The sequence below is a fragment of the Ornithodoros turicata genome, chromosome 3 (assembly GCF_037126465.1).
Source record: "Ornithodoros turicata isolate Travis chromosome 3, ASM3712646v1, whole genome shotgun sequence".
NCBI lineage: Eukaryota > Metazoa > Arthropoda > Arachnida > Ixodida > Argasidae > Ornithodoros > Ornithodoros turicata.
Window position 1 is genome coordinate 39,501,975 of NC_088203.1, and position 27,127 is coordinate 39,529,101.

Genomic DNA, 27,127 nt, shown 5'->3' on the forward strand with positions numbered 1-27,127 from the left:
TTAGGCAGTACGCAGTGCTCCTTGTGACTAAAGGCACATAAAGGTCACTGTACCTGGGATTAGTGGCAGCTGCAGCCGGTCTGAGCCCTGACGCAACAATTGCATCAAAAAATCTATTCCATTCGTCTTGGCTTGGGGCAGGCACCTTTACACGCCGTCCTTTTGGAGGGGCTGGTGCACTGGAGCCATCTCAGCGTTTTTTCTTCATGGTCGAAGACGAAAAGTCCATTTCAACTACAGGCGTTGGCTCTAGCTTTCTGATATGGGCAGGCAACCAAGAATTTTCCTTGTCCGTGCATGATGTCTCCGACCTGATACGTGTGCCAGCTTCAAGGTAGAACAAAAGGGCAGCGACATGGGAACAAACTTCACCGGTGCCTGCCATGCAAGTGCAGTGCCCTGTCCGGATTTCACCGTCAACTCTTGCTAGCAACCAGGCCTTTGCAGGTGGAGTTGATAGGCACTGGGAGTGATTTACCTGCAAAACAGGGCTCTATTGTAGTTCCATCACAACACAGGGAAGGAAAAATTAGCCAACCTCTTGAGGTTGGTCCCTCTTACTTAATAAATTGATAAGAATGATAGATTGCTGGTAAGAAAATGATTGATAAAAATGACCTGTGCGCAGTTAAATTGCTCAATTAAGTAATTTTACTGCAAAAATTCCATTACCTCAGTGAAAACGATGATTTGGTCGCCTGACAGTGCGCTGACGTGCGGTTCCTTGACCCATCCGCTCGTCACGTAGTTGTGGGCCTCAAGGCTTTTGTATGCCTTCATCTCCTTCCTTGTCAGGTAGCTTGTCGTCCTCACCAGGTACTCGTGAATATCTGACGCATCCACTTGAGGCCATAGGCTATTATTCTTAACGCACTCTCTCTGCGGCAGCGCGAACGGATCAATGCCATCGCACATATCAATCTTGGCGGCGTAGCGTCTGCGTTTTTCTCCACATAATCAGCTAAAATAGCTGCTTCTGAGTTCTCTGACGTCGGAAGACGTCATCCGGCCGGTGTTCAACAGGTAGATCACACAGAGTACCAAGCACAACGCCTCAACACAACGTGAGACAGAGCAAGCTATGCAGGCGGTTCAGTGGTTTCGGATTGCATAGTACAACAACATGGCGCCCAACTCAATCGTGACGTCACGCGAAAAGAGCCTATAAGGCGACTTCTAACCTGGGATGCACGACTGCTTGTGGCAACAGCATTCTTATTGTCCTCTGCCCCCGCAACGTGTGCCCCTCTGTCACGTTATCATCTGGAACACCTTCGGCATCACCTTCATCAAGTAGCTGAGGTGTGGCGTACGCTATACACATGTTGTGCAGCACCACACAAGCATTTATGATGTTGCACGACCGGTCCGGAGCAAAGTGTAAGGGGCGGTACCTCTGAAGGCACCGGAACCGCATCTTTAGCATGCCGAAACAGTGCTCAATGCACACACGTGTTCGACTGTGTGCGTCATTGTAGTCCTTTTCTTCCTGTGTTGTTGGCTGTGGTGTCGGACGGAAGGAAATAACTACCTTTGTAAGAACGAATCCAACTTCCATGGAGCCTGCATGACGCGACCGTCCATGAGGAGATCAACTTCTCTTTATTTTTCGATAACCATCGTGCTGACCATCTGGTCCGCATGCTCATGCCGATATGGCCGTAAGAACACAACATATTATCCCCCCCTACAGAAAGTCCTTGTGAAATACCCAACGCACACGTATACTGAAACGCGACGATTAAACGTGGATGTTAATGACCGACGGGGTCTCCGTATGTTCTGGGAGGACGTCTATGTCTCGGAGGCAGCAGACGTGTCTGCTGTCCTGCACCTGCGTTCGAAGGCAAACGTGATCCTGCTCCTGGCAGATGAGTTGGCGCACCGATGCCAGTAGCAGGGGGGTAAGCTTGTGGTGCCGCTTCCTGATTGGCGTCGTGTTGTGACTGGGATACAGGGACATCGGAGGCATCCACAGCAGTAGTAATGTAGGTGGGATAATCCTGCCTGAAGGACTCCGTGGAAGGTGTGGGGTTGCTGCTTGCTGGTTGAATACCCGCTGGTGCGAACTTTGATGCGTTCCATGTGTTGCCGTCGGCTAGTTGGAACGAGTACCTCCCTTTTTGTCGGATGATTTTGAGTGGCTTGGAGAATGACGGCATTCCTTTTGGAGTGAATCCTGGTTTGCGTACCCGAACGTAATCTCCTACTTTATATTTTGGCGCTTTGGCACTACGTTTCTGGTCCGTGTAGGTCTTGCTCTGTTGCTGATGCCTGCGCACGCGTTCACGTAGATTGGTCATTGCTGCAGCAGGATCATCCTCAAGTAAAGATGACGGTATCCCTACGATGTCCAGTCGTGTCCGTGGTTTCCTGCCATGTAAAAGTTCGGCAGGTGATTTTCCGGTGGTTGCATGCGGGGTACCATCTGTACAGTCCCAGGTACTCGGTGACGGTTTGTCGCAGTGGGCTTCCTTCCAAGAACGTGGCTTGAACATAGTTTTCAGAACTCTATTAAACCTTTTAACAAGCCCGCTTGCACGTGGATAATACAGAGATGAAAATGAATGTTGAATGCCTCTATCCCTGAGGAACTGTTCAAACTGATGTGAAATGAACTGGGGTCCGTGATCGGACACCAAGTTGTTCGGATAGCCTTCTCGTGCAAACACTGATCTCAGGAAGTCCAAAATTGTTGATGCTGTTACATTCGCGCAGAACTTGGCCTCTGGCCATTTAGAAAAATAGTCCACCATCACGATGGCTTATCTGCAGTCAGGAGGAGCTTTTTCAAAAGGGCCCATTATGTCCACGGCTACCTTCTCCCATGGCCTGCTCGGAAGCGGAATGGGTTGCAGTGGCGTATCAGCAGTCTTCGCACTTTTATCGGCGTCTTGACAAATATTACACGACTTGACAGCATTCTCAACTTGTTTATCCATCTGTGGCCACCAGTATTTCTCCCTTAAACGCAGCTTGGTGCGCACGATGCCTGGGTGTGATTCATGGGCTAGCTGTATGAGATGTCCCGTGAACGCTGGTGGTACCACTATGCGATCTCCACGTATTAGGAGGTCTTCGAATACCGTGAGTTCCTCTTGAACTTGAAAAAATGACTGATGACTCGGCATCAAGTCTTGCTTTAACGGCCATCCTTCCATCACGAACTCCATGACTTGTTTCAAGATCGGATCATTCCGTGATGCTAATTGAAGGTCTGTCTTCACTACAGACGTTTCGATTTGGCCAACAAAGTCGAATTCCTGATTAAGCTCTTCAGTCTGGGCATCGTGTGACAGAGGCAATCGCGACAGCGCATCTGCTATTTTGTTGTCGGCACCCCGGCAGTACTCGACTGTGAAATTGTAACGAAGAAGGCGCTCTGTCCATCTACTAAGTCGCAGTGGACGTCTTCTTGTGCCGCGTGCCGATAGCAATGTCACCAAGGCTTGGTGATCTGTGCGAATAAGAAAAGGACGACCCCAAAGGTAGACGTGCCAGTGCTCGCACGCCCATAGGCATGCCAGCGCTTCTCGTTCCGCTACAGCATACTTGCGCTCTTGCGAAGAAAGGGTACGTGAAGCAAAAGCAACTGTCCGATACATATTGCCTTGGGCTTCTTGCAGAACAGCTCCTAACCCGTACGAAGAAGCGTCTGTCGTGACGATTACTGGTAGTGTAGGGTCGAACGGGTGGACGACACCGTCTTCTCTGAAGAGTGACTTCACAGCATTGAAACTGTCATTGACAATGTCTGTCCACAGGAAGGGTTGATTTTTTTCGGAGTAGGGCACGCATAGGCTCCACGAGCGTGGCAAAGTTTGGGACGAACTTTGAGTAAAATCTACAAGTCCCAAAAACGAACGTAGGGAAGCAACATCGTTTGGTGCTGGTGCATGTGTAATTGCTTCCACTTGAGAACGAAGCGGACGTAATCCATGAGTGCTTACGTGGTGCCCTAAGACTTCCAGCTCCTGTGTCTCGAACACACATTTTGCATTGAGCTTCAATCCGGTTGAGCGAATGACGGTGAGCACTCTTCGAAGATTTTCTTGAAGTTCAGCTTTGTGTCTCCCAAACACAATGATGTCGTCCATGTACCATAATACTCCGGAGCAATCCTTGAGTATGAAAGACATCATTCTTTGAAACATGGCGGGCGCAGATGAAAGTCCGAAGCAGACCCGTTTGAATCTGTAGAGTCCATCATGGGTAATAAATGTGGTCAAGCTCCTACTTACAGGATGCAGAAGGACTTGATGGTACGCTGACCTTAAATCAATTCGAGAGAAGTACTGAGCTCCTGCTAGCGCATTCAGCAGCTCTTCTGTATGTGGAAGGGGGAACAGGTCTGGTATCATGGCTTTGTTCACGTCACTAAGGTCCACACAAAGGCAAATCTTTCCATCCTTTTTTGGAATTACTACAATGGGGGAAACCCATTCTAACAGCCTCAACCCGTTCTATATGTCTTCCTTTTCAAGGCGACGCAGCTCTTCCGTAACAGCGTCGCGAACTGCCAATGGAAGTCGACGTAGTTTAGCAATTACGGGTGGGACATCTTGACGAACTTTAACCTTGTGGGTAAATCCGTTAGCCAAACCCAGCTCTGTTGAAAATAGCTTTGAGAAGCCCTGTGCAAGTGAGTCTGGTAGCATTGATGAAGCGAATGACATTTCAAAGCACCTGAGTGTTCCACCTTCAATATGTATGCCGAGTCCTTGGATGGCGTCAAGTCCCAATAACGTTGTTCCTCTGGAAACTACGAAGAAGCGAAGAGCATGGTGCTTGTCTTCGTAAGTGACGGCAGCCTCGAAGCACCCCTTTACATCAATCTTCCGTCTTGAGTAATCCACTAAAGCAGTACGTGGTGGAACCAGAGTGAAACGATGAGCGAAATGTCTCCTGAAGAGATCTTCTTGCAGAATGGATACTGACGATCCCGTATCAATTAAGAACTTTACCGGTACAGTTTCAAGACGCGCTTCGATGAAGAGACCTTGCCCTTCCTTTGAAGGTACCACGACATTTAGAATTTCATCCTCCTCTGTAGAAAGCTCCTGTACGTTCGTCGGTGTCTTCGACGCTCGACAAACTGTGGCGTAGTGACCAACCTTCCCACAGCTGTTGCAACGCTTGTGAAACGCTGGTCAATTCGAAGCATTTGCGAGATGCTGCGTTGACCCGCACCGATAACAGCGTAGTCCTTGCGCTCCGTCCTTGCGCTGAGAGTTCTGGGAATGATGCAGCTGGCGCGTTTGTCCTTTACTTTGACGCCCTCGGGTCTTCGACGCCGGAGCGTTGCCGATGGCTTGAACGACATCACCATGTACGAAGGACTGGGTTTCGTCCGATACCCTTTTACAATGCTTGGCAATGTCCACGGCACGAGAAAACGTTAGAGCCGATCCGTCAAGAAGCCTCCCACGTATTTGCTGCGAAGATACTCCTTGTACAAATTGGTCCCGCAAGTTGTCTTCAGTTTGGGCGCCAAAGTTGCATGAAGCGGATAACTCCCGTAAGGCCAAAACAAAATCGTCAATGCTCTCGCCCTGTAGCTGAGTTCTTCTCCTGAAGTTGTGGCGTTCCGTCACCACGTTGATGGTGGTAGCGAAGTAAGCATCTAAAGTACGTAGGGCCGTTTCGTACTCGTCAGGGACAGGCGTCACTGTACCTGACACGGTACTTGTAGACTGTGTTGCGCCGGCTTCACGTGATGCAGTTTGCGTAGCTTCGTGTACTACTTCTGGAAGCGTATTATAAATGCGAAGGCCTTCTAACCCCAAGCAATGTAGAAGGATTTGCTTCTTCCTTTTTGATGTGAATTCCTCAGCTCCTGAGGCTCCCAAGAAATTGCAGAAAAGTTGTCTCCATTGCGTCCATGGAACGTTAGGCTTGCCGGGAGTGGATAAGAACGTGGGCGGAGGCGTAATACTGCCGAAGCTCATGATGAATCTTCAACGTGGTGCAGTTCCTTCTCTTCTCAAAGCCCTCGTCGCCAATGTGGTGTCGGTCGGAAGGAAATAACTACCTTTGTAAGAACGAATCCAACTTCCATGCAGCCTGCATGACGCGACCGTCAATGAGGAGATCAACTTCTTTCTCTTTATTTTTCGATAACCATCGTGCTGACCATCTGGTCCGCATGCTCATGCCGATATGGCCGTAAGAACACAACATTGGCGTTCAGCAAGGCGGTAACAGCCATAGCTGCAAGGGGTAGGCGCTGTCTCCTGTAGATAATTAAACTTTCATCCATTATTCTGCAGATGTAGGTTGCATCCTCGTGATCATAGCACGTAGTGCACAGCATGTCACCCAAACATGTTATGAGACGTAAGAGCCTTTTTTTAGTTTCACTGCACTGAAAATGATATGAATCAAATGAATATTCGAACATATGTGCTGAAATAATCTTTCAAGTCATTCCATGCATTCACTAATCAAGCGTCAGGGAGCAGATTGTCGCATCAGTGTGATCTACTTTTCCAGTTTATTCTTTCTATTTCTATTCACTGAAGCAATAAGGCACCAGTAGTGGGTCCCATCCCACATCCTTCAATTTCTGGCCAGAGGAGCTAGCGGTTGCACCATGCTAGCCACCCTCCCTTCAGCGTACCAAGCAATGCCAGGAAACACAAACACTCGCCCTCAATATGTTATTTGTTACATCAAAGCATGCAAAGGGGCATTGAGAGGCTTGTTTCATCATCATCATTTTAAGTTTAATTGCATCATCTACTTTTATGTTGGCTGTATCAGAAAAATTAAACGAACAATCTGCATCCACAGATAGTCTCAAATGGCAACTGGACACTCTGACTGATATGTATGGGCCTGTTGCTCTAGGCCAGGTGGCGCGAGTGAGCAGCAACATCAGCGCCCCAAATCATGCAACACTCCCCAGTTTAGCAGACGACGCGGCACTTTCAAGTACACGGTTTCGAGTTCTTCGCGCTTTTCAAGAAGCTTTCCTACAGGTTTTGTAGCTTCCTTGGCACCATACCGTTTGACACACCATGCAAAACCCGTTGATGGAACTCCTTACTGTTGGGATCCGCGGCCGTTTGGGCAGGAAATGGCGCTGTGCAAACTTCACTGCAACAGCCCTATATGCCAAATGGAGAATTTTGTTAAGCAGATCATTGCAGCCATGAGCTGCAGTAGCTATCAGAACGTCATAAAGACTTGCCTTTTATATATATTTCTCTCGCGAAGTAGGGTTAGCCCTGCAAGCTTCATTGAGAACCTGCAACTTAGCCGTTGGCAGGCAAGAATGTACGGCCCGTCTAAAACAGTAAAACGAGCAGGGGCTCAGCCGCACACCATGGGAGAAAGATAGGCCTCATGTAATGGCCTCACGGCCCCTTGATGGATTGAATAAATAAATAAATAATGATGATGATGATTGAGAGTTTAATGGCGCATTGACAACAAAGATCATAATGCGCCATAAACTGAGGTATGGTTGAGACAGTGGTGATGTTATGGTTATTTAAGAGTAAACACGATGACTAATAAAAGATGCGTGTATACGTGTAAGACAACAAAAGGCTAATAACGCCAACGTCTCTCAGGAAATCAAAGACGCTTGTAAAAGGGACGAGAGCCTCGTCACCAAGCAATAGGGCTGGGTGAAGAGGTAAGAAGTGTTTATAAAATTCCTTGAAGTGATATTTGCGATGTAATTCATGATGTGTGCATGTGATGAGTATGTGTACAACAGACAGGAGCTGACCACAGTGCGCACACTGAGGTGGCTCCTCTCCCCGAAGTAAGAACCCATGTGTAAGATACGTATGGCCTATACGTAACCTTGCTCGTAAAGTGCACAACAGGCGGTTTTCCAGCCGGTCTCCTGCATCCTGAATGTGAGGTTTAACCAAGTGGAGCTTATTATGTGCCTGTGTGTTCCAAAAGGCTTGCCACAATCTGTGCAGCGATTTCTTGAGTGCCGATCTCATGTCCTGCACGGACATCTCAAAAGGTGTGACGTCATTTTGGAAAGCAGCTGCTTGATCCCCCAACTCATTGCCTTTGATGCCTACGTGGCTGGACACCCTGCATAGGATGAGGGAGTACCCCTTTGTTCTTATCAAACTGGCTAAAGATCTTGCTCGCTGCACAAGAAAGTTCTTTGTTGTGTGCTGACTACAGATTGCGTTAATGGCATTAATGGAACTCAAGGAGTCTGTATATATAACAGAAGACTTCATGGAATCTTGAAGGATGTAGTTGAGAGCCAAGATAATGGCGTAAACCTCGGCAGTAAAAATTGATGCAAATGTTTTTATACGATGAGACCTTGTGTGCGCGCCACAAATCATGGCATAAGTCACTCCTGCACTAGGCTTGGACCCATCTGTGTAAATCTCAGTATGGTTATCAAAGCTGTCTTTCAAGTGTGCAAACTCTTGTTGAAGTACTGATGACGCACTGTCTTCTTTCTTGTATTTTGCCAAAGAGATGTCAGACCTTGGAGGTGGTTCCCAGGGTGGGAGCTTTCTGCTACACTCTACAACTTGTAGGTCACAGGACGAGAAACTGTGGCAATCAAACTCTGATGCAATTCGCAAAGAGAATGGAGGGACGACAGAGGGCTTGTGAATGAACAGCTGTTTAAAGCGTGTGTGCTTGACGCAAGTCGAGGCTGGATTTTGGGGTTGACTATTTATTCTAAGTGCGTACGACGTACCGAGAAAAGAACGCCGTCTTTTCAAGGAGCATTCCTTCGATTCAACATATAGACTCTGTACTGGAGACGTTCGGAAGGCGCCAAGCACGAGCCTGAGCCGCTGGTGATGGACAGGGTCCAGGGCTTTCAACACCGACTCTCGAGCAGAACCGTAGACAGAGGACCCATAATCCATTTTGGAACGAATACATGCAGTATACACTTTGTGAAGTGCTTCCTGGTCTGCACCCCAAGATCTGTGAGAAATGATTTTTAAAATGTTTAGTGACTTGACACACTTTATCTTTAGGTTTTGGATATGAGCCTTAAAAGTCAGCTTCGAGTTGAAAGTAATGCCAAGAAATTTGGCTTCTGGTTGAACAAGGATATCTTGTCGGTTAAGCTGCAGCGTAGGTGGTGAAAACAGTCCTCTAATCCTAGAGAAATGGACACAGACAGTTTTCTGGACAGCACCTGGACGTCGTCGGGAATATACTGCGGAAATCGCTTGATAGTGAGATAGGCAACTCTTGTCGAAGAAACTGGGGTAAGAAGAACGTCAACCTCCTCAAAGGTTACCTTTCCAACTCCGAAGACCAGATAGCGTGTTCTCTGGTTCGAAACAACAACTTGGAAGTTCAAGCCACCCCGATGCTGAATGGAATGAACCTGGTCGTCGACCAGCTGAAAGGTAGCGTCGAGGACACCATCTACGGAAGCCCAGTCGGGAACAGTGAAATCGAAGGCATGACACCAGGCATGGGGAGACACCAGAAGGAGGAGAAGGCCACGAACCCAACGAGCCCCAGTCAGATGAGAGAGCAGAAGAGCAGTCAGATAGTGGTTCGTCGGATGATGGTGATGATCGACCAGAGGACAGAGGTGCTATCGAGCATGAGCCAGTACCGAGTGGTTCCAGACCCCAGGAACACCCCGAAAGGTCTGACGAAGAGACTGTCGAGACGCGAGCGAAGAGGAGGAAGAAGATCGCAGGGAAGACAACTGATGTCCCTCCCAAAAGGTGGAAGTAACACAAGGAAGTTCGGTCTAGTCGACCATGGGAGATGATCTAAGCATCACGCAAAAGGCCTCCCCACTCCAATATTCCAACATTTTGTATTATTGTATTTCTTGTCATTAGATTTTTGTGTGTGGCTGATGGTTGGTCAGCTTTAAGATCATGAGCGCGGAAAATCTTCGCAGCAAAGCTTTTGTTCGCCGCATAGCTGGGGCTACTGAGGCTGTCCCTGTCGTGACATTTAAGCGTCAAGCCGTCCCCCGCCAGTCGAACCCTGTGGAGGGTGTAGTCTACAAGAATCCTGGGGACCCCGAGAAGAACTTTGCATCATCACAACACGCCGTATACATCCCTGCCTCAGCTAGACACCAGAGGCCTGCAGTAGGTATCCCGGTCAGACCACTATTGTACGATGACAAGATACGCTCATCACACGACATCTACAAAGGAGCGATCAAGTTTGCAATGAAAGGGGCTACACTGCCTCCGTTTAACTCACAACTACAGCTCAACGTTGAGGAGCTGTTTTTCTGTGCGCAAGCAGCCAACCTGGGGCAGGATGTCGCCGAAGACGACAGCTTATGGATGATGATTGGTCAGGCGTTTGCGGTTGGCCTACCAGATGATTTCATCATGAGTGAAACACAAGCAAATGACGCTGCGTACACTGGTGTCAAAATTATGCTAAGGGACCTAGTAGACGAAGGCTACACCTGGCTCCAGGCCAAGACGAACAAGGCGGCCTGGGCGGCTCGTGACAAATGTGGTGAGATGCCAACCGCTGGCGTGCAAGATGCCATACAGGCAATGGCAATGTATATGTCATCGAGCGCACGTTCAAGACTTATTAATGCTTAAATCGGAGTGTTCCTGGCATACACTCAACAGGGCAACATCACCCAGAGGAAGTTGGTAAAGTTGTCACAAGAGCTGGGCAGCATGGGATGGGTTGTGTCAATCACTAGTGAGCATATCCGTGTAGTCTGGTCGAAGTATGGACCGTACTTCAATGATCAGTGTGCCGAATACTTCTTCCCAAGATGGGGTCAGCTCCTCGCCGATGACAACATCCGCCTAAAACTCATATTTGCTCAGGCAGGGTTCTGGACTGACAGGACTAACGTTGGTTCGGTCAGAGCTAATGGAGCATCCGACTTTCCGCTGGGATCTACTTGCAGGACATTTCCCTCGTGAATTTGCCAAGTTCCTTACAGCGGATAAGATGGTAGCAGATAACCAGTGGTATGGCTATCGGAAGGACCTGGGGATTGTAGCCGCAGCTAACTACAAAGAGATAATCTACTGTGCCAGGAGACTGCGCCTTGACATCGGTGGTGATCAGAACATGAGGAACCTCGAAACCATAGGCAACATGGCCATTAAGGACGTTAGGATCACCGACAACCTCGTCGACACCTACAAAGCACACAAAACCTCCGAGGCACTCAGTGAGGATAAGAAGGCAGTTGCTTCCTTCTTCTCTTGTCTGAAGCGTGAGATGCCAAACCAGCTGTGTACTGCTCCTTATGGCCAGGAGGGGACGGAAAGACAAAGAGTAACTCTCGATGTGCTCCAGAAAGCTCTGGGTCAAGTCTTACAATCGACAAGTCAAGTACCCTCTTCTCAGCCGAGAACCCCTGCGACAGGCAAACGTGTGCCTGGGTCAAAGCCTCGTACACAACGGCTGACGGGGATTGCAGACATGCCTCAAGTATCCAAATGTGCGTCATTGAAGTGGAGGACGAAAGATCCGGAGTATACGCGCCGAGAACATTCTCGGTGTAAAGATTCCATTATGTGAGTTATTAAATATCACGTTTCTTTCCGTATTTTGACTTCGTCTCTGTGCCTCGCTTTTCACGGGAGTCGAATGGACGGGCTTTGCCCCCGAGAGTGGGAATAGGCTCCCACAAATGGCGCCCAGACGTGGGGCACGAGCTCGTTCGTTCGATGACGTGGAAGACGCAGCACGTTTAATTTACTGTTGCTCTATTTTGACGTTTGAATTTTTTTGTTCATTGTGATACCGCTGGATTGTGCTGCTTTGATCATTTTGTGTTTTCATTTCTCTGGCGTATCTGGTTTTGTCAGGGCAGCACTTTTGCTGTTCATCTTTTGTTTGAGTATTGTAGTTGTGTCCGGTGTCCGAGCCCTTACAGCTGATGGACCGTACGCCTCCACGCGGGTACAACCTCCGAAGCGGAGCGAAGGCCCCGGTACCCCAACGGTCCCACTCGGAGGAGCGGCCGGTACACGTCGCCCCGGCGCGTACGGAGCCCAGAGGACCGGCCGACGATGAGAAGGCACCTGCCGTGCCTCCATCCCAAGTATCCCATCCCAAGTACGTCGACTGCGGTATCTGCAGTGCCGCAGTCAGACACCACAGCAACGGCAGAGCTTCTGTCACACATGGCCGAGCTGTGCTCGTTGATGACGCGACGCCTTGATGCCGGGTTGGTTTCGCCGCCGCAGGCACAAGCGCCCGTCCGACTGACAATCCCTGTTCCTACGTTCTCAGGGTACACCGATAGAAAGTCAGTCGCAGACTTCTTGACCGTACCGGCTATCAGGCTGGTATGGGAATCTCAGACGAGGTCTTGATCCCACGCATCCTGCAGGTTGCTTTGGTAGCAGACGCCACCCGCTGGCTTCGACTGCAGTCGAGGTTCACGTCCTTGCAGGACTTCAAGCAGCGGTTTAAAAACGAATTCCTTCCCCCGGATTACGAATATCGTATCCTGGAGTAGCTGCACAAACGTACTCAGCATCCAGATGAGACGTTGGCAGAATTCGTACGGGCCCTGCAAGAGCTGTACAGCAGAGCAGAACCAACTGAAACAGAGCAGCAGCGAGTAGCACGGGCTATCCGTCAGTGCCACCCACGCTTCCGGCCCTACCTTCGAGCCCATCGCTTTGATAGTCTTGAAGCGTTGGCGCAGGAGGCTCGTACCATACAGGGCGACCTACTAGCCGAACTCGAATATCGGCCCCCGCCTGAATGGGCGTTAGAACCACGCTGTGCATGGTCAGCGGGAGCAGCCTCGGTCGAACGCCTACCTGCAGTGGGACAGGACCCAGGCGAAAATCTGGACTGGTCCCAGAATGGTTCCAGTTCAATGTGAGTGGTCCCAGCTGGGTTCCCAACTGGGGTGGCTGGTTCCACTTTGATATTGAAGTGGTTTCAGCACGGGTTCCCAAGTGGGTGGCTGGTTCCACTTCGACATTGAAGTGGTCCCATCTTTCTCTTTCGATGGTTTAAAAAGTCCCAGCCGGGTTCCAAAGTGGGATGACTGGTTCCACTTTGGTAAAATCAATGGTACCACTGTGGTCTCAGATGGTTACACAAGTTTCAGCTGGGAGCCTCACTGGTAACATTTCTTTCTCGAACGGGACATATTTGTGGGCCATGAAGTAAATGCTAAGACAAACTATTAAGGTGCACAATATATGGATATATATTATTTCTGTTATTGTTGACATTTTGCTTTTTCTACATATATTCACTACCAATATATTCGTTTTTTTTTTCATCAGTCACAGATTTTTTATAACTACATGATAGCTGGGTGAGTACCACATTTACAAATGTTTACACAGTGTGAACATTTACAAATGTTCACACAAATGTTTACAAATGTTAAATGCCACGTGTAACCTTTTGTGCTGTGCATTATTGCGATCTGAACAGTTAATTAAACCCGAACTTCTTGCATCTCGGCAAAATTCGGTAAGGCTAACTGCAAGTGAGGTGAAGCTTTATTGACGCAAAACAGCAATCACAAACCATAAATGATTTACCCAGATATCAGCATGTTTTGAGATTTTTGAAGAAAATTAGATGTGACGACTTCAATCTGGAGTGCTTCCTATTACTTTCCAATTCTTCAGTTTTCCCTGTGGGGCCTTAATGAAGTAGGTAATATGTTATAATTAACTAGTCCCCTAGCAGTATAATATATTGCAGAGAGTTTCCGTTTTGTTGTATGAGCCAACTGCAAGAGCGGCACCCAAGCAGCTGTCCTGTTGAAAATGAATAAATAACGAGTAAAAAAAATGTGTGTGGAACACTTGCGTGGCGGTCACTAGGGATGAAATGATGGGTGACAGGATGGCGAGAGCACTGCAGATTTATTTATATTACCATTTACAATGGGTATTTAGGAAATGAACTGGCTAAGACGACAGCCGAGTCTGGAGTGCTTGGGCGTGGCTCCCAAATTGTTCGAGGGAGTCCTCATCCCCATTTCTTGGAACTGAAAGGCCGCCCTATGTGCGATACAGCTGTGGGGTGATGGCAACGAGGTTTTGGGTGTGGCTGTACACGCACATGTATACACTAGCAGGCTTCAGACTCTTTGCATTCTGTATCAGCAATCCGGACAGAAACAGAGCCTCTGCCAGAAAGTTGACGTACCCCTTAACTTTCCACCTTTAAATAAATAGCTTCCCCCTTTCTTTACTTCGTACACCCTTGTTGTCTGCCTCTCATTTTTCCTAGCACTCATTTAATTTCACGGTCGCCCAAAGCCCTTTCCTTCAGCGGATTATCTATATCTGCAATAGAATTTTTTTTTCTATGTACATTTATGGGTTATATTGCTATGAAATATTTAAGGATAACACTGTAAAGTATTCAGTTGTTGTCTTTAAAAAATATGATTTATTCATCATATAATAATAGAGAACACAGAAACTAGGGTACGTATGACAATATACAAAAGAGTATTGCACAAACCGACACATTTGCTTGAGAACCCCACCCCAACGTTTAGAAAAGCTAAATTCCGAAATTCGACAAATTTAAAACAAGTAAACATAACTGCATTACTAAATGAACATCAACTCCTCCGTGTTCTCGAATCTGCTAAAACGTGTATGGAAACAGAGGCTCCAAGAGAAGTCGACAAATGCGTCAGTGTGTGGCGTTCATAATTGGACTTACGAAGAGGAAACGGTGTGTGCAAGAATGAATAAATGAATCTCCCAACAAATTTGTGTTTGGTATACCATACATGAAAATTTGCATTACACTGCAATTGTATTTACAAGATTATTACAATGCAACTAGAGGTTCTGAGAATAATTACAATGGCTCAGTTCTATTGTTCCTCATTCTGCCTCCGAGCGTATTTTATGTCCATTCATACCTGTTGCATAGTCGAACAAAAAATATTGCTTCCTCAATGGATATGTACACACAGGGTCTGATATCTTTGCTGAGTTGATGCACCCACTTTGATTCTCGTTACCGTGCCTTCCTCACATGGTCCATGCTGCAAAATGCAGCTGTGTACTTATACGATACTACATAGACACTCATTTCCTCCTGATATGAACGTATAATAATGTTTTCAGCCCTTAGGTAGCAATCTCTAGAATGGAATGATGTTGAATCCCGTTTAGATGCTCGAGAATACCGTGTGTTGTGGATAATGCAGCCTCCAATTGAGACACGATCATATTCCTTCATGTCTTGCACATGTCAGAAGTAAGTACACAACAAGTCAATTATTTCTTGAGAAATTGGTTTTGGCTTGCCTAATGGTTGAATCACGTCAGAGGCTGGCTTCTTATGGCAGCACAAGCTGCGTGCACTTTCTGATGCCAAACTTCTTAACTGATAGAAGTTATTGCGCATTAAAATGCGTGAAAAAATCTGCAGCGGTACTCCATTTGATGATGACACAAGCTCTAAGAAATGTCCCATGTTGGTTTCAAAAGCAAAACATGAGATTGCATATAGAGGGCCGTGCAGCATGACACTATATTTTGTGAAGTGAAGTAAAGTGTGTACATTTGATTTCATCTCCCTTTCATGATAAAGGTACTGCATCATGACAACAAATTTGGTGAGCTTTTCACCACTTTCCCTGACATCGTCTTCATCGTCCAGTTACTTCACTTTTGATCAGCAGGTAGATTCCGCGCACTAATAGAGCAAAATGCTCACAATAGCCACTCGGTAAGACGCCATGAATGCAAGGAAGAGAAAAGTAGAGCAACCATGACTGCCACTCTCCAGCCTTCCAAAGTGCCCTCTGCTTCACACTTCTTGGGCATCTTGTGAAGCAGGATGGTGGCCTGAGACGTTGGAGTATTGCATCAACCTTTTCTCGCTTCTGCGGTGTACCAATGTAATATTCTGCACCTACAGCACTGAACCAGAGGTCTGTGATTTGCCTCACCGTACCAAGCAAACAAGCATGCATATAATCTGGCACGAAACTTTCAATAATGTTTATGCCAGGCACTGTAAGCATTGGTGATGGTCCCTTTACGCCATGCACGATCTGGGCGGTCGAAGCAGCTGTCCTCATGTCTTGAATCATGGAAAGCTCTGTCCTCTCTGCAGCTGGCCCATCTGTCACTGGAAACTTCACGTACCCTGCAAGAATATCATTCATGTAACGCTTCATGCCATATCAGCTGCTTTCATATTTCCCATAATAATGCGAAGGGAACCCAGAGACAGGGGAAAGAAAACACGAAACACACACGATCTCGTGATCGTGTATGTTTCGTGTTTTCTTTCCCCTGTATCTGGGTTCCCTTCGTATTATCATGTACCAGCTCGCCTGCGCCCTTGCACTACTTCCGTTCCCATAATAACTTGAGTTTTAAAGCAAAAGCCAGTTCGAAAGTTGTGCAACAAACCGTATGCGGCAGAATACTGTGAGCAAGATAAAAGAGGCAGAGTTGTGATGCAGGATCTACAAACAACACACAAAGGTGATGCTGAGTGTTAACGTAATTTGCCATTTCATAATTAATGAAATTAGTTATCCTCTAGGAAATTAATGGGTAATGTTCCCACTACAAAAATGTGTAATGTTTGATTTTGTTTTGAAATTTTGTTGTATCACACTGTAGACAGACAAGCACTCACCCTCAATGCAGGAACCAGCGTGGAGACACCATGGGCATGAGAAGTACCCATTCTACTGTACCATGTTCATCATCCCTGCTCTTGCAGGTGCATCAGCAACACATGTTATACAATATACCTGAAACATAGTGTAATGGATGTGAACAGCAGATACAAAAGACTAATAGAGAAATCCCGCAATTTCTTACGACAGTACTAGCATATTACCACTGCTTCCTCACCTTCGATATGATCCGCTGTCCTTCACTGCTCCATTGAATCCCATGTTCTGCCAAACACTTCCATATCCTTTGCAAATGCTCCAAGTATGAGAAACATGTTTGGGTGTTTATTGCCATACCAGAGAAGTGGCACAGAAGGGCTTGTCCATCGGTAATATGGAGGAAGTTCATTTATCAGTACTTGCACAGGCCATATAGAGTAGTTGCTACTTTTGAACGTTGTACTGCCGTCTGTGTTAAGTGTAACAGTGATGTCATACTTGCTGCACTTCAGTTTTTCTCGCTGCCTTTTGTAGAACGATCTGTGATGTCAGACATCGGTTTATTGCTGACGTTTGTCACTTCTTGCTTGTCTAATGACTGCTTGAGCTGCTGTGACATGTCCCCATCGGCAAGAAGTGATTCCAGTTGAGTTTTTAGAGGGAGACTTACGAAGAAATGTCCTTTTGCCGTGAGGTTCTTTCCAAGGTGTTGCTCCTTGCAGTTTGAGCACGTTGGTGCAATACTATTTCTCTCTCTCAAATTCCCACTTGTTGTGCACAGTATGGTTTCGCAGTCATTACAGTAAAAATGAAAAGTCATATCAGTCGGTGACGCGTCACAAAACTTCTTGAACAGATATACGGAGTCGGGGAGGGAATCCTTCCCAATTAGTTTGTTCACTAACTTCAGAAGATCTTGAGATGCTGACCATGTTAGCTTGTGTTTCATGACAAAGTCCATTATCAAAACAAGGGCATCCCCTACGGAGAAAGGGCTCCTTTCGTACAGTGATATGTTAAAAAGTGGCACAAAGGGACGACTACTTTGTGGCTCATCAGGTGCGGTTGAGCTGTTTGCGTTGCTTTGATCATCGTCTTCCTCGGTCACAGTTGCCTCTGAGTCATGAGGAGCAAATGTAGAGCCCGAAGCAACCGCTTCCGAACTATTAAGGTTGTACCTTGTAGACCTTGGCATTTCCGCATCTGCAGAACTTGGTTCCAGGTACCTCTTGCGAGGCTTGTTCTGGCGAGTTGACATTGATGAGCTTGCAGCGAAGTATCATGTAGATATATGACGAAAAGTTGAAAGAGGGTGAGATATGGATTGAATGAACCAACTAACTTTCCAAATGGGCACAATAAAGTCGTAACTAAATGAGCAAGACACGAAATATCGAAGATAAAAAAGGCAACTCAGGTAAACTGCAGACTGCGCAGCAGATATGGCAGCAGACGCTATTTGTGTTAGCAATTCCGATGATGCCGATGAGCCTTTTTCGTGAATTCCCTTTATCTCTTCTCTTCGCACATAAAAACATCTGTATTTTCGCTAATATTTTTGTTTTTTGCTACAAATCTTTTCACATGTTTGTAGCCTGTCGCAAAGTTTCATGTCGGAAATTCACGCCGGACCGCTCGACATACCGTACTACGCACGGCCATGTCACGACACTTTCAAAACCCGCGGATGCGGTGGTTGCGGTTTTGTGTATGTCAGGAAGAGTAGCATCACGAAAAAACTGTTCGTTAACTTGCTCAGCGATGTTTGCGCTGGTACGCTTTGTCAAGCAGTTCGACGACAGGAATTACACGATTCCTGTTAAGAACATTGTGGATTTCCCCGACGACGCAAATAAGTTCGACCCAAACAAAGTGTACTGTGCATACTGGGAAGACCCCGACGACGAAACGCTGAGCGGAATGTACTCTATTCTCGTTCTGATGGTAGCAGGTGAGAGCGTTAGTTGTGTTTTTGCTGTCGTTAACCAATATTTTATATTAGAAACTGAGGAAGAATTGAAAGAGAAACTGGGAAGGAAGCGTCTCAGGATACCCAAAGTACGAGCATCAGAAGTGGAAGACGCGGACACTGTCGGGATTCCCGTACAAGATCCCAATAAGGTTTTCTGTTTGCCATCTTTGTAGTGGAGCTAAGCTTGTTCATTTCATGCATAGTCCGCCTGAAAGGCATTCCATGATGAGACGTATTCGCATGCGATTCATTGTGGTGGGCGGGGGGAGAGGTAGGCCGCGATATAGCTCAGCGTTCAAGATCGCTCTCAAAATGCACAATACGAAATTACAGATTCCAAACAACTGCGAGTTCTCGGAATATTAGTGTTTCAGAGTAGGATATCACTGAGCAACTTGCCAGCGTATGGTTTCGGTTTAGCGACGGTTAAGCTATGGCAGAGCAGACGCGCTGGGGCAACACAAAACGAGCGACGTTGCTTAGTTTATGGTCACTTGAACTTTATTGAGTACAGGTCCCCGCGCGTGTTCGGGCGATGTGTGGTGCCAGCATATTAAAGTGTGCCACTTTGGGATTTTGAACGCTGACGTAAGGTATTTACCCCCTTGCAATGTTCCCTTTACCATGTGATAGTTGCAAGCCTCACGCAGTTATATAATGCAGGCTCAAAAGATGAAGAAGAAGCACATTAAAGATACAGCAAGGCTTCAGGAGTTCGAAAACTATGGCTTCCTTCTACTAACATGTCACCGTGGGTCTCATGAGCCTCTAGAGATTACTCCGCACGAAACCCTGGCCAATCGCCCTGTGTGGCTGGTGGCCACTGTTCCTAGTGGTGGAAGAAGAAGAAGAAGTTCGAAAACGTTTTGGCACGATTTCTCGACGCCGGGAAGAAAAATTCCCATTGCCATTGCCCTGAGGTAGAAGAAGAAGAAGAAGAAGAAAAATTCCCTGCATCAAGCGGCGATTGTAAGTCCCGAACTGTTAGCAGACAAGTGCTTCAAGCACCTAAAGCTGATGTATTTGACACCATTCCTGCTAGCTGTTTCCGCGTTTTTTTTGTTTTTTTGTGTGTGTGTGTGTCATATACAGGGTGTGTGCAGAAAAACGTGACCCGCATTTTTACATGTAACTCGTTGTCTACTTAGCCGAGGAACTTCCGGTGGCGCACGACGGCGTATGTATGCGTGCGAAAGCTACAAAAAAATTCTGTAAGCCATACTCAGTGTAAAAAAAAATAAACAGAGTGCGAAAACATGGGCTTCCATGCATAAGAATAGGGCGGTCATGACAGTGCATGGTAGTGCATCTCGGTCTCACGAGAGTTATGTGCAGGCACCGCTAGGGGTACTGCCAATGAGCATCCATGTGGGACATCGTTTCGATTTATGCACCGATAGCTCCCCTAGACGTACTTGAACACAACTCTCCTACGTCCACCATGTTGCCCTTTCACATACACCCTGTTGTCCACCATGTTGCCCTATTCTGATGCACGGAGGCCGGCGTTTTCATTGCTCCGTTTATTTGTTAAGCTGAGTATGGCTTCCACAATTTTTCTACAGATTTCGCACGCATAAATGCGCCATCGTGCGCCACCGGAAGTTCCTTAGTTTGGTAGGCAACAAGCTATGTGCCTAAATGCGGGTCACGTTTCTCTGCACACACCCTGTATATTGTGCGGAACAACAGAAATGTAGCAAGACACAATGGAACATTTTACTTTTAGCTTGTCTGAAATCACAAGTAAAACATAGGTAGGCGTATTGTCTGAAGTATTATAGTGTAAAAAAGGCACCAGAAAAAGCAATTTCCATTATAATCTATTTTCTAATAATGATTATAATTCTGTTTTGGGTATAATTTGTTGGGCTTCTACAGCATGCAGATGTGCGAGTAATAAATCTGTGCTAACTTTCAGTGTTCCAGTGGCGATCTCGTTGAGCGTGAGAATAGTGTTGCGGCACCAGCTGTGGCACCTGTCCGAGTACGTTATTCGGTTTTCTTTCATTATGCAGGTAAATGTCATCAGAATGACTATTTTCACATTGCAGAAGAAGCGAGTAAAGAAACTGCCCTCACCATATGACAGCGGCAGTGATGACAGTGTAGCCCTATCATCGCAAGTGAAAGCTGCACAGATGGAGGCTGAAAGGCTTAAAAAGAACCTGCAAATGGAACGCCAAAAGAATTCCGACCTCATGGCACATGTGAGGTTCCTGGAAGCAGGGTTGGAGGATAGACTCACAGAAAGTGAGATTCAAAGAGTTGTAGTAATGCAGCATGCTGAAAATCCTTGTTCATTTACAGTGCATACCATACTCAAAGACATGACATCGAAGCTACCTCCAACGGCTTGTTCAAGCAGTTCAGAGAAATCTGGTAACCTATAGCTGACTTTAAGCAGCATGTAAAATAATCTTATGTCCATTGTCTCAAGGGTTTTCAACAGATTTATTCAAAGTTAGTGATGTAGTTGGTGGTGCACCATTCGAAACATCAGATGAAGAATTGACACAGTCAGGCCGAGAGACTTGTAAGTGTTAGTTGTAGGGTAAGATATTTTGTGTGTCAGCTCTGACGTCAGGACTATTCCAGCCACCTTCATAGAACCCTGGGGACGTTCGCCCAGTGAGAACTCATCCCTACAGCCGTCTTCTGAACCATTGCAGCATGGGCGCATGGACACAGGTATCGAACGTTACATTGCCTGCAGAGCAGATTGTTGTACAGTTCTATTTTTGTGGGTGGTACTATTTTGGAAAATAGTGTTTTTGTTGTAATTTCATATGCTTCTTGGTTAAAATATATTAAATATTATATTTTTGGTAGCCCTAGAGTGACTTCCAGTATGTATCCTGCAGAGTTACTAACCTGTGCTATCACTGTTTTGTAGCATGAATAAGTGGCCTTCACAACTAGTCATTGATGTCTAATTGATAGCTGACAGGCTTAAGTTTTAATAATCTGTATACATATAAGTATTTTATAGACTTCCATAGCTTTGTCAATAGAGATGTTGATACACATAATTCTTATTATGCCCACTTCGTCAGAATCACCAGTGAGGTACCTGCTGGCACTGTCTTGCAGGGTACTGGTGAGAATAGGTAAATGTTTTCAAGCTTGTCTCTTAAGAAGTTTGCTTCCCCCGTATAGGACAGAAGTATGATCTCATTTCAGTTGAAGCATTCCTTCTTTTAGGACTTTCATTTTCGTTAGGGATGTGCCATCCGAATCCACGAATCCTAGGCAGGGATTCGAGATTCGGGAATCCTAATCCTAGTGCCCAAAACGGCAAATCGAATCCTTCGAATCCACCAGCCGCCTTTGTTCTGTTCTTTTTCAAATTGGCGCCTCCGGAGTCCGCCGAAAGCCTTCATTGACTGACGGATGTTTTCTTGTTTCTTTGTTTACATTGCTCTGAACTGAAAGAGTTCAGGCAGGAAATGTTATACAAGACAAGATTAAAAGTAATATGGTTTTGCTTTTGGTTGATGCTTTAGCTTTATCGAAATAATTCAGGCTCGCGAATTTATGTACCTCTTGTAGTCGATGAACAATATGTTAAATAAATGAACTATATCGGTATATTTTCTCCACAAACTGAAATATTACGTTTTTTTTTTTTTTTTCACTAAACAAATGTATCATATTCTGCTTCAAGACACTTTTCAGTAGAAGTTTTTTTTTTCTTACCTTTTTAAACTGTTTTTAAAGAAAGGATTCGAAAGATTCTTGGATTAGCAGAACCTTCCTTGGATTCGGATTCCCAAAATTCTGGATTCGTCTCATCTGTAATTTTCGTGGTTATTGTTCGCATGAGAGCAAGAATAGCACAAGTTCTGGCTTTCGGAGAGCAGCGGTGGCAGAGAGAAAACAAGACACTCTATATTTCCACATGTAAATATGCGTATAGGTGATGCTGGTATCATTTATTAGAAACGCAGTAGGTTACGGATTACATTAAAATTTTCTAAAAAATATGATGTGATATTGTTTAGGATTGCTCGGCAAGCCAGGCACATTTTGCATACATTATTTTGCAAGTGACAAATTGAACTGTGAGATCTCGATAAAGTTCTCCACTATACACACAGTAACCAAGTTTAATGTAATGCAAATCTACTGGGGAGCTGGTGCATGTAACTTGAAATGTGCACAATCCAATTGAATATCTCTCCTGTGCTGCAGGTGTATTCGACAGCACTCTGACGAGCATGCAACCTCTCACGAAAATGACTGATGGCAGGGTTTGTAGGTCTATAGTCTGTAATGGTGTTCCTGTCAGCTCACGCACATTATTTTTGGCAGTTTCACGTAAGAAACGGATTCTTCTTGACTGAAATACAAGCAGAAAAGATATTCAAGAACAAGAGGCCAACATTAGTAATGAAGGAAGTAATGAAGGCTCAAGCGGTGTGGGGAAACGACATCCTTGCTACAAGAACGTACAGCGGAAGAACTGCACCGAAAGACCGCGGGGACCCAGACACACTGGCGAGGAAAGAGCTAACACCAACCAAGGTGTCACTTGTTATAGGTATGCATGGCTGTATATTCCTGGATTCCAAGCACAGAATAATTCAATTAGCCCTAACTACAACAAAAGTTTCTGTTGTTGGACTTGTTTTATGCGAAAATGCAGCATGCACAACTGTTTCCGTCCTCTGGTATTTTTCTCTGCTTCCTCATTGGGTGGTTAAGACAAATGGGGAAATGAACTCTTACTTCGGTACCTCTAGTGTGTGGACACCTCCCCTCAGCGCACAAGCATCTTACTCCCATGGGTATCTGTACTGAGATGATGATGATGATTGGGAGTTTAATGGCGCATTGACAACAAAGATCATAATGCGCCATAAACTGAGGTATGATTGAGACAGTGGTGATGTGTACTGAGATGTTTTACTGTAGTAGCAATAACCTGAACTGTACTCTGCAGGTGACTGACCAGCTCTGACTCTAATAATCACCTTTGAGCATTTGTTTACTTTGAAGAATGGGAACTTCACACTTTTTACTTTGTGATGTGAAGTGTACAGAAGTGAATTAAGTTACATATTGCTCCTTGCATGCACACTTTTAGCAGTTATAAACATTACCTCCGATTTTCAGATGCAGTTACACACGGGGGCAGAAAAATGCTGTTGACGTCTCTGCATGCATTGAAAAGAGGGGCATCATCCTCTCAGAGAAGATACAGGACGTCCGTAAAGCAACAAAAAGGCGCCTTCCACTGAGAGATTCCTGAACGTAACACTGCATGACTATACAGGGCAGTTTTTCTTTTTTTCTGCTGCAACTTTTCAAAGGCGGATGAGTTGCATTAGCACATTAATTTTGCCATGAAGTTATCAAACATGGCAACCACTGTAGGGACAGCTTTCATTGTAGTTATAAGTGGCCAATTAGCTGAAGTAGGCAAAAAAACTTTTTATTATTGATTTTAGGGAGCATGTACTTACGAGTTTGAAGCTCACCCTTCATAGGCTGCAATTGTTGCACCAACATCTACTGCTACTAGTCATTTTAATTTGTTGCAGCCAGAACACAGCTATGTACGTACACACTTGAAGATCAAGTGACTTCCATCGCTAATGCTTTGCAACGTGAAGCACATGTTACCTCATGCTCATTACTTCATGTTATATCATGTTACCTCACACACACTTTAGGCCAAACTACAGTGATGGTTTGCACTAAATCTAGTCAAGTGGCATCTAGTGACTTGTTCAATATAGCAGAATAAATATAATCCTTGTTTTCCCATTTTGTGTGTATGCATTGCTTATTTGTGATTCAGTAGTCCCAGCTGCCATGTGCTTGCAGATGGGACCACTGAATCACTGACTGGTTCCACTTTAAGTGGAACGAGTCAAAGTGGAATCAATCTGGAACCATTCTGGGCAACTGGTCCCACTTTCAGATGGTCCCAGTTACTAAGTGGTGGTATGAATCAAAGCTAGTTAAAAATAATCGATTTCATTTTAAGTCAAAATAGGAAAGGTAAAAAGTAGTGAAAATATTTGCATGTTCACAGGTCGTTTAGGTAACCTATGTCTCTAAAAAAGTTGTACACATGGTTAAAACTGATGAGAGGTTCGTCCCCCAGCAAAAGCGCTGGGTGAAGAGGAATCCTGTACTTGTAAAACAGTGAGAAGTGTTGTTGACGATGGTGTTCGTGATGAGTGCAAACTATGAGTATATGCACAACGGACAAGGCTGTCCCGCAATGCTCGCACTGTGGTATCTACTCGCCTCGGAGAAGATACCCGTGTGTTAGGAAGGTGTGTCCAGCTCTCAGACGGCTGAACAGAACTTCATTTAATCGGTTTTCGAAGTGTTGTGCACACTGTCTTATCCGTGGTTTGATAGTGTGCAATTTGTTCAGAGTTTGCATGTCCCAAGAGCTTTGCCATTCTTTGTTGATAACATGTCTGAGGTCTCTCAGGAGATCACTGAGAGGAATCTCAAATGCCGTAATGTCGGTATCCTGAGCAGCAGCGGCAGCACGATCCGCGCTCTCATTTCCCTTTATGCCTACATGGCTGGGCACCCAACAAATGCGTAAACTGTGGCCCTTTCCTTGTATAAGACTCGCAAGATACTGTGCTCGTCTTACCAGCAGGTTTTTGTGCATGTGGAGACCACATATGGCATGAAGTGCACTAAGAGAGTCTGTGTATATAACCGATGATAATGTGTGCGTTTGCAAGATATTGTTGAGCGCAACAATGATGCCATAAACCTCAGCACTAAAAACTGACAAAATATTGCTTAAACGATGTGGCTTAGTGCATACGCCAGATACCATGGCACATGATACTCCTGTATTTGTTTTCGAAGCATCAGTGTATATTTCCACATGGTCGCCAAAGTTTTGCTTGAGGGCTTCAAATTCTTGTTGTATTTGCAAGGCTGGGCATTTCTGTTAGTCAAATTTCAGAAGAGTTGTATCATGTTGTACAGGTGGATACCAAGGAGATACCAGCTTACTGCAAAACAAGGGCGATAGATTATAGCTCGTAAAATTGTAACGTTCTACATCCCGCTGGACACGAATACTAAATGGAGCCACAGCATTTGGCTTATTAATAAAGAGCCGTTGGAAACAAGTGCTGGTTACAGTGGAGTGTGCAGGATGCTGTGGATAGCTCCTTACTCTCAGCCCATAAGACACTGCAAGGTAAAAGCGTCGAGTCACATATAAGCTTTGAACCGGTGTGGTTCTAAAAGCCCCAAGTACCAGCCGCAAGCCAAGGTGGTGCACCGGGTCGAGAGCTTTCAGGACTGATAAGCGTGCTGATCCATATGCAACACATCCATAATCTAGTTTAGAACGAACAACAGAACTGTATATGCGGCGAAGAGTCTCTCTGTCTGCACCCCAGGAACGGTGTGAAATGGTTTTAAGAATATTTAAAGATTTCAAGCATTTTACTTTCAAGGTCTTGACGTGCGGCACGAAGGTGAGTTTTTTATCAAAGATGACGCCAAGGAATTTGTGTTCCTCATGTACAGCAAGAGTGTGACCATCAATAGTCAGTGTGGGGTCTGGGTACAGTCCCCTCCTCCTGGAAAACAGGACACAAACAGTTTTTTCTGAAGAGAATTTAAGACCATTTTGACTGGCCCATTTCAGCAGTTTGTTAATTGCGAGTTGCAGCTGCCTCTCACAAGTACTCAAATTTCTGGACGAATAAGAAATCTGTACATCGTCCACATACAAAGAGTATGAAATAGAAGAGGGAATAACGCTCGCTACTGAGTTCATTTTAACTATAAAAAGTGTTACGCTTAGTACTGAACCTTGTGGAACTCCGTTTTCTTGAATAAAAGGTCGCGACAGCGTTGTTCCCAGTTAAACTCTGAAGGTCCTACCTTGTAAAAAGTTGGTTATGCAACTGAGAAGTCGGCCCCGTACTCCTAATGAGTAAAGGTCTCGGACGACACCATACCGCCAAGCAGTATCATAGGCCTTTTCTAAGTCAAAGAAAACAGACGCACAGTGATTTCCTCTAACAGAGGCCTCTCGAATAGTGGATTCCAACCGGATGAGGTGGTCTGCTGTCGACCGTGCATTTCGAAAAACACACTGGTTATTATTAAGACAGTTATTAACCTCAAGATAGTACATCAGTCGGTTGTTAACTATCCTCTCGAAAGTTTTTCCCAGACAGCTTGTCAGTGCAATAGGTCGGTAACTGGTTGGGTTTGAAGCATCCTTCCCAGGCTTCAGGAAGGGGATGACCGTTGCTACCTTCCATGTTGATGGCATTTGGCCCTTTTCCCAGACATTATTAAAAAACTTGAGGAAACATTCTTTAGATTCACTTGACAGGTGAGTGAGCATAGAATATGCAATGCGGTCTGGCCCCGGGGCACTGACCTTTACTGAAGACATTGCTCTCAGGAGCTCTACCATGGTAAAGGGCTTGTTATATAGAAGGTTCTCACCACCTGTGACTGGAATGGCTTGTTTTTCAGCTTGTTGCTTTGTAGAGAGGAAATCCTTGTTGTAATGAGAAGAACTCGATATGTTATGAAAATGCTGACCGAGGAGGTCAGCCTGCTCGCCCAAGTTCTGACAT

General features: G+C 45.7%; 2 protein-coding genes and 1 long non-coding RNA gene across 3 annotated transcripts; 1 reads left to right on the top strand and 2 right to left on the bottom strand.

Moving 5' to 3' along the window:
* Positions 1–1,754: 1,754 nt before the first annotated feature.
* LOC135389351 (uncharacterized protein K02A2.6-like) lies at positions 1,755–2,756 on the bottom strand. The gene has a single exon (XM_064619409.1). The coding sequence runs from the start codon at positions 2,754–2,756 to the stop codon at positions 1,755–1,757; it is 1,002 nt and encodes a 333-aa protein (XP_064475479.1).
* An 11,568-nt stretch (positions 2,757–14,324) lies between these two features.
* Positions 14,325–19,241, bottom strand: LOC135388422 (uncharacterized). The gene is made up of 3 exons (XR_010421366.1): positions 16,800–19,241; positions 16,579–16,696; positions 14,325–16,077 (listed from the first exon to the last, which is right to left on the bottom strand). It is a non-coding gene; the product is annotated as an uncharacterized LOC135388422 (long non-coding RNA).
* A 161-nt stretch (positions 19,242–19,402) lies between these two features.
* Positions 19,403–24,276, top strand: LOC135386889 (uncharacterized). Its single transcript, XM_064616395.1, has 9 exons — positions 19,403–19,502; positions 20,455–20,520; positions 20,588–20,786; positions 20,844–20,915; positions 20,974–21,069; positions 21,132–21,224; positions 22,728–22,786; positions 22,848–23,076; positions 23,652–24,276. Exons 3-9 carry the CDS (start codon positions 20,675–20,677, stop codon positions 23,774–23,776), a joined length of 786 nt encoding a protein of 261 aa, XP_064472465.1. The 5' UTR covers positions 19,403–19,502; positions 20,455–20,520; positions 20,588–20,674; the 3' UTR covers positions 23,777–24,276.
* The last annotated feature ends 2,851 nt before the right edge of the window (positions 24,277–27,127 follow it).

Excerpts from the sequence above, each read along its gene's own strand:
- LOC135389351 (XM_064619409.1), bottom strand. The coding sequence starts at position 2,756 with ATGGTGGACTATTTTTCTAAATGGCCAGAGGCCAAGTTCTGCGCGAAT.
- LOC135386889 (XM_064616395.1), top strand. The coding sequence starts at position 20,675 with ATGGAGGCTGAAAGGCTTAAAAAGAACCTGCAAATGGAACGCCAAAAG. Across the intron at positions 20,787-20,843 it reads GGAGGATAGACTCACAGAAA|TGCATACCATACTCAAAGAC; the intron begins GTGAGATTCAAA and ends GTTCATTTACAG. Across the intron at positions 23,077-23,651 it reads CAAGGTGTCACTTGTTATAG|ATGCAGTTACACACGGGGGC; the intron begins GTATGCATGGCT and ends TCCGATTTTCAG.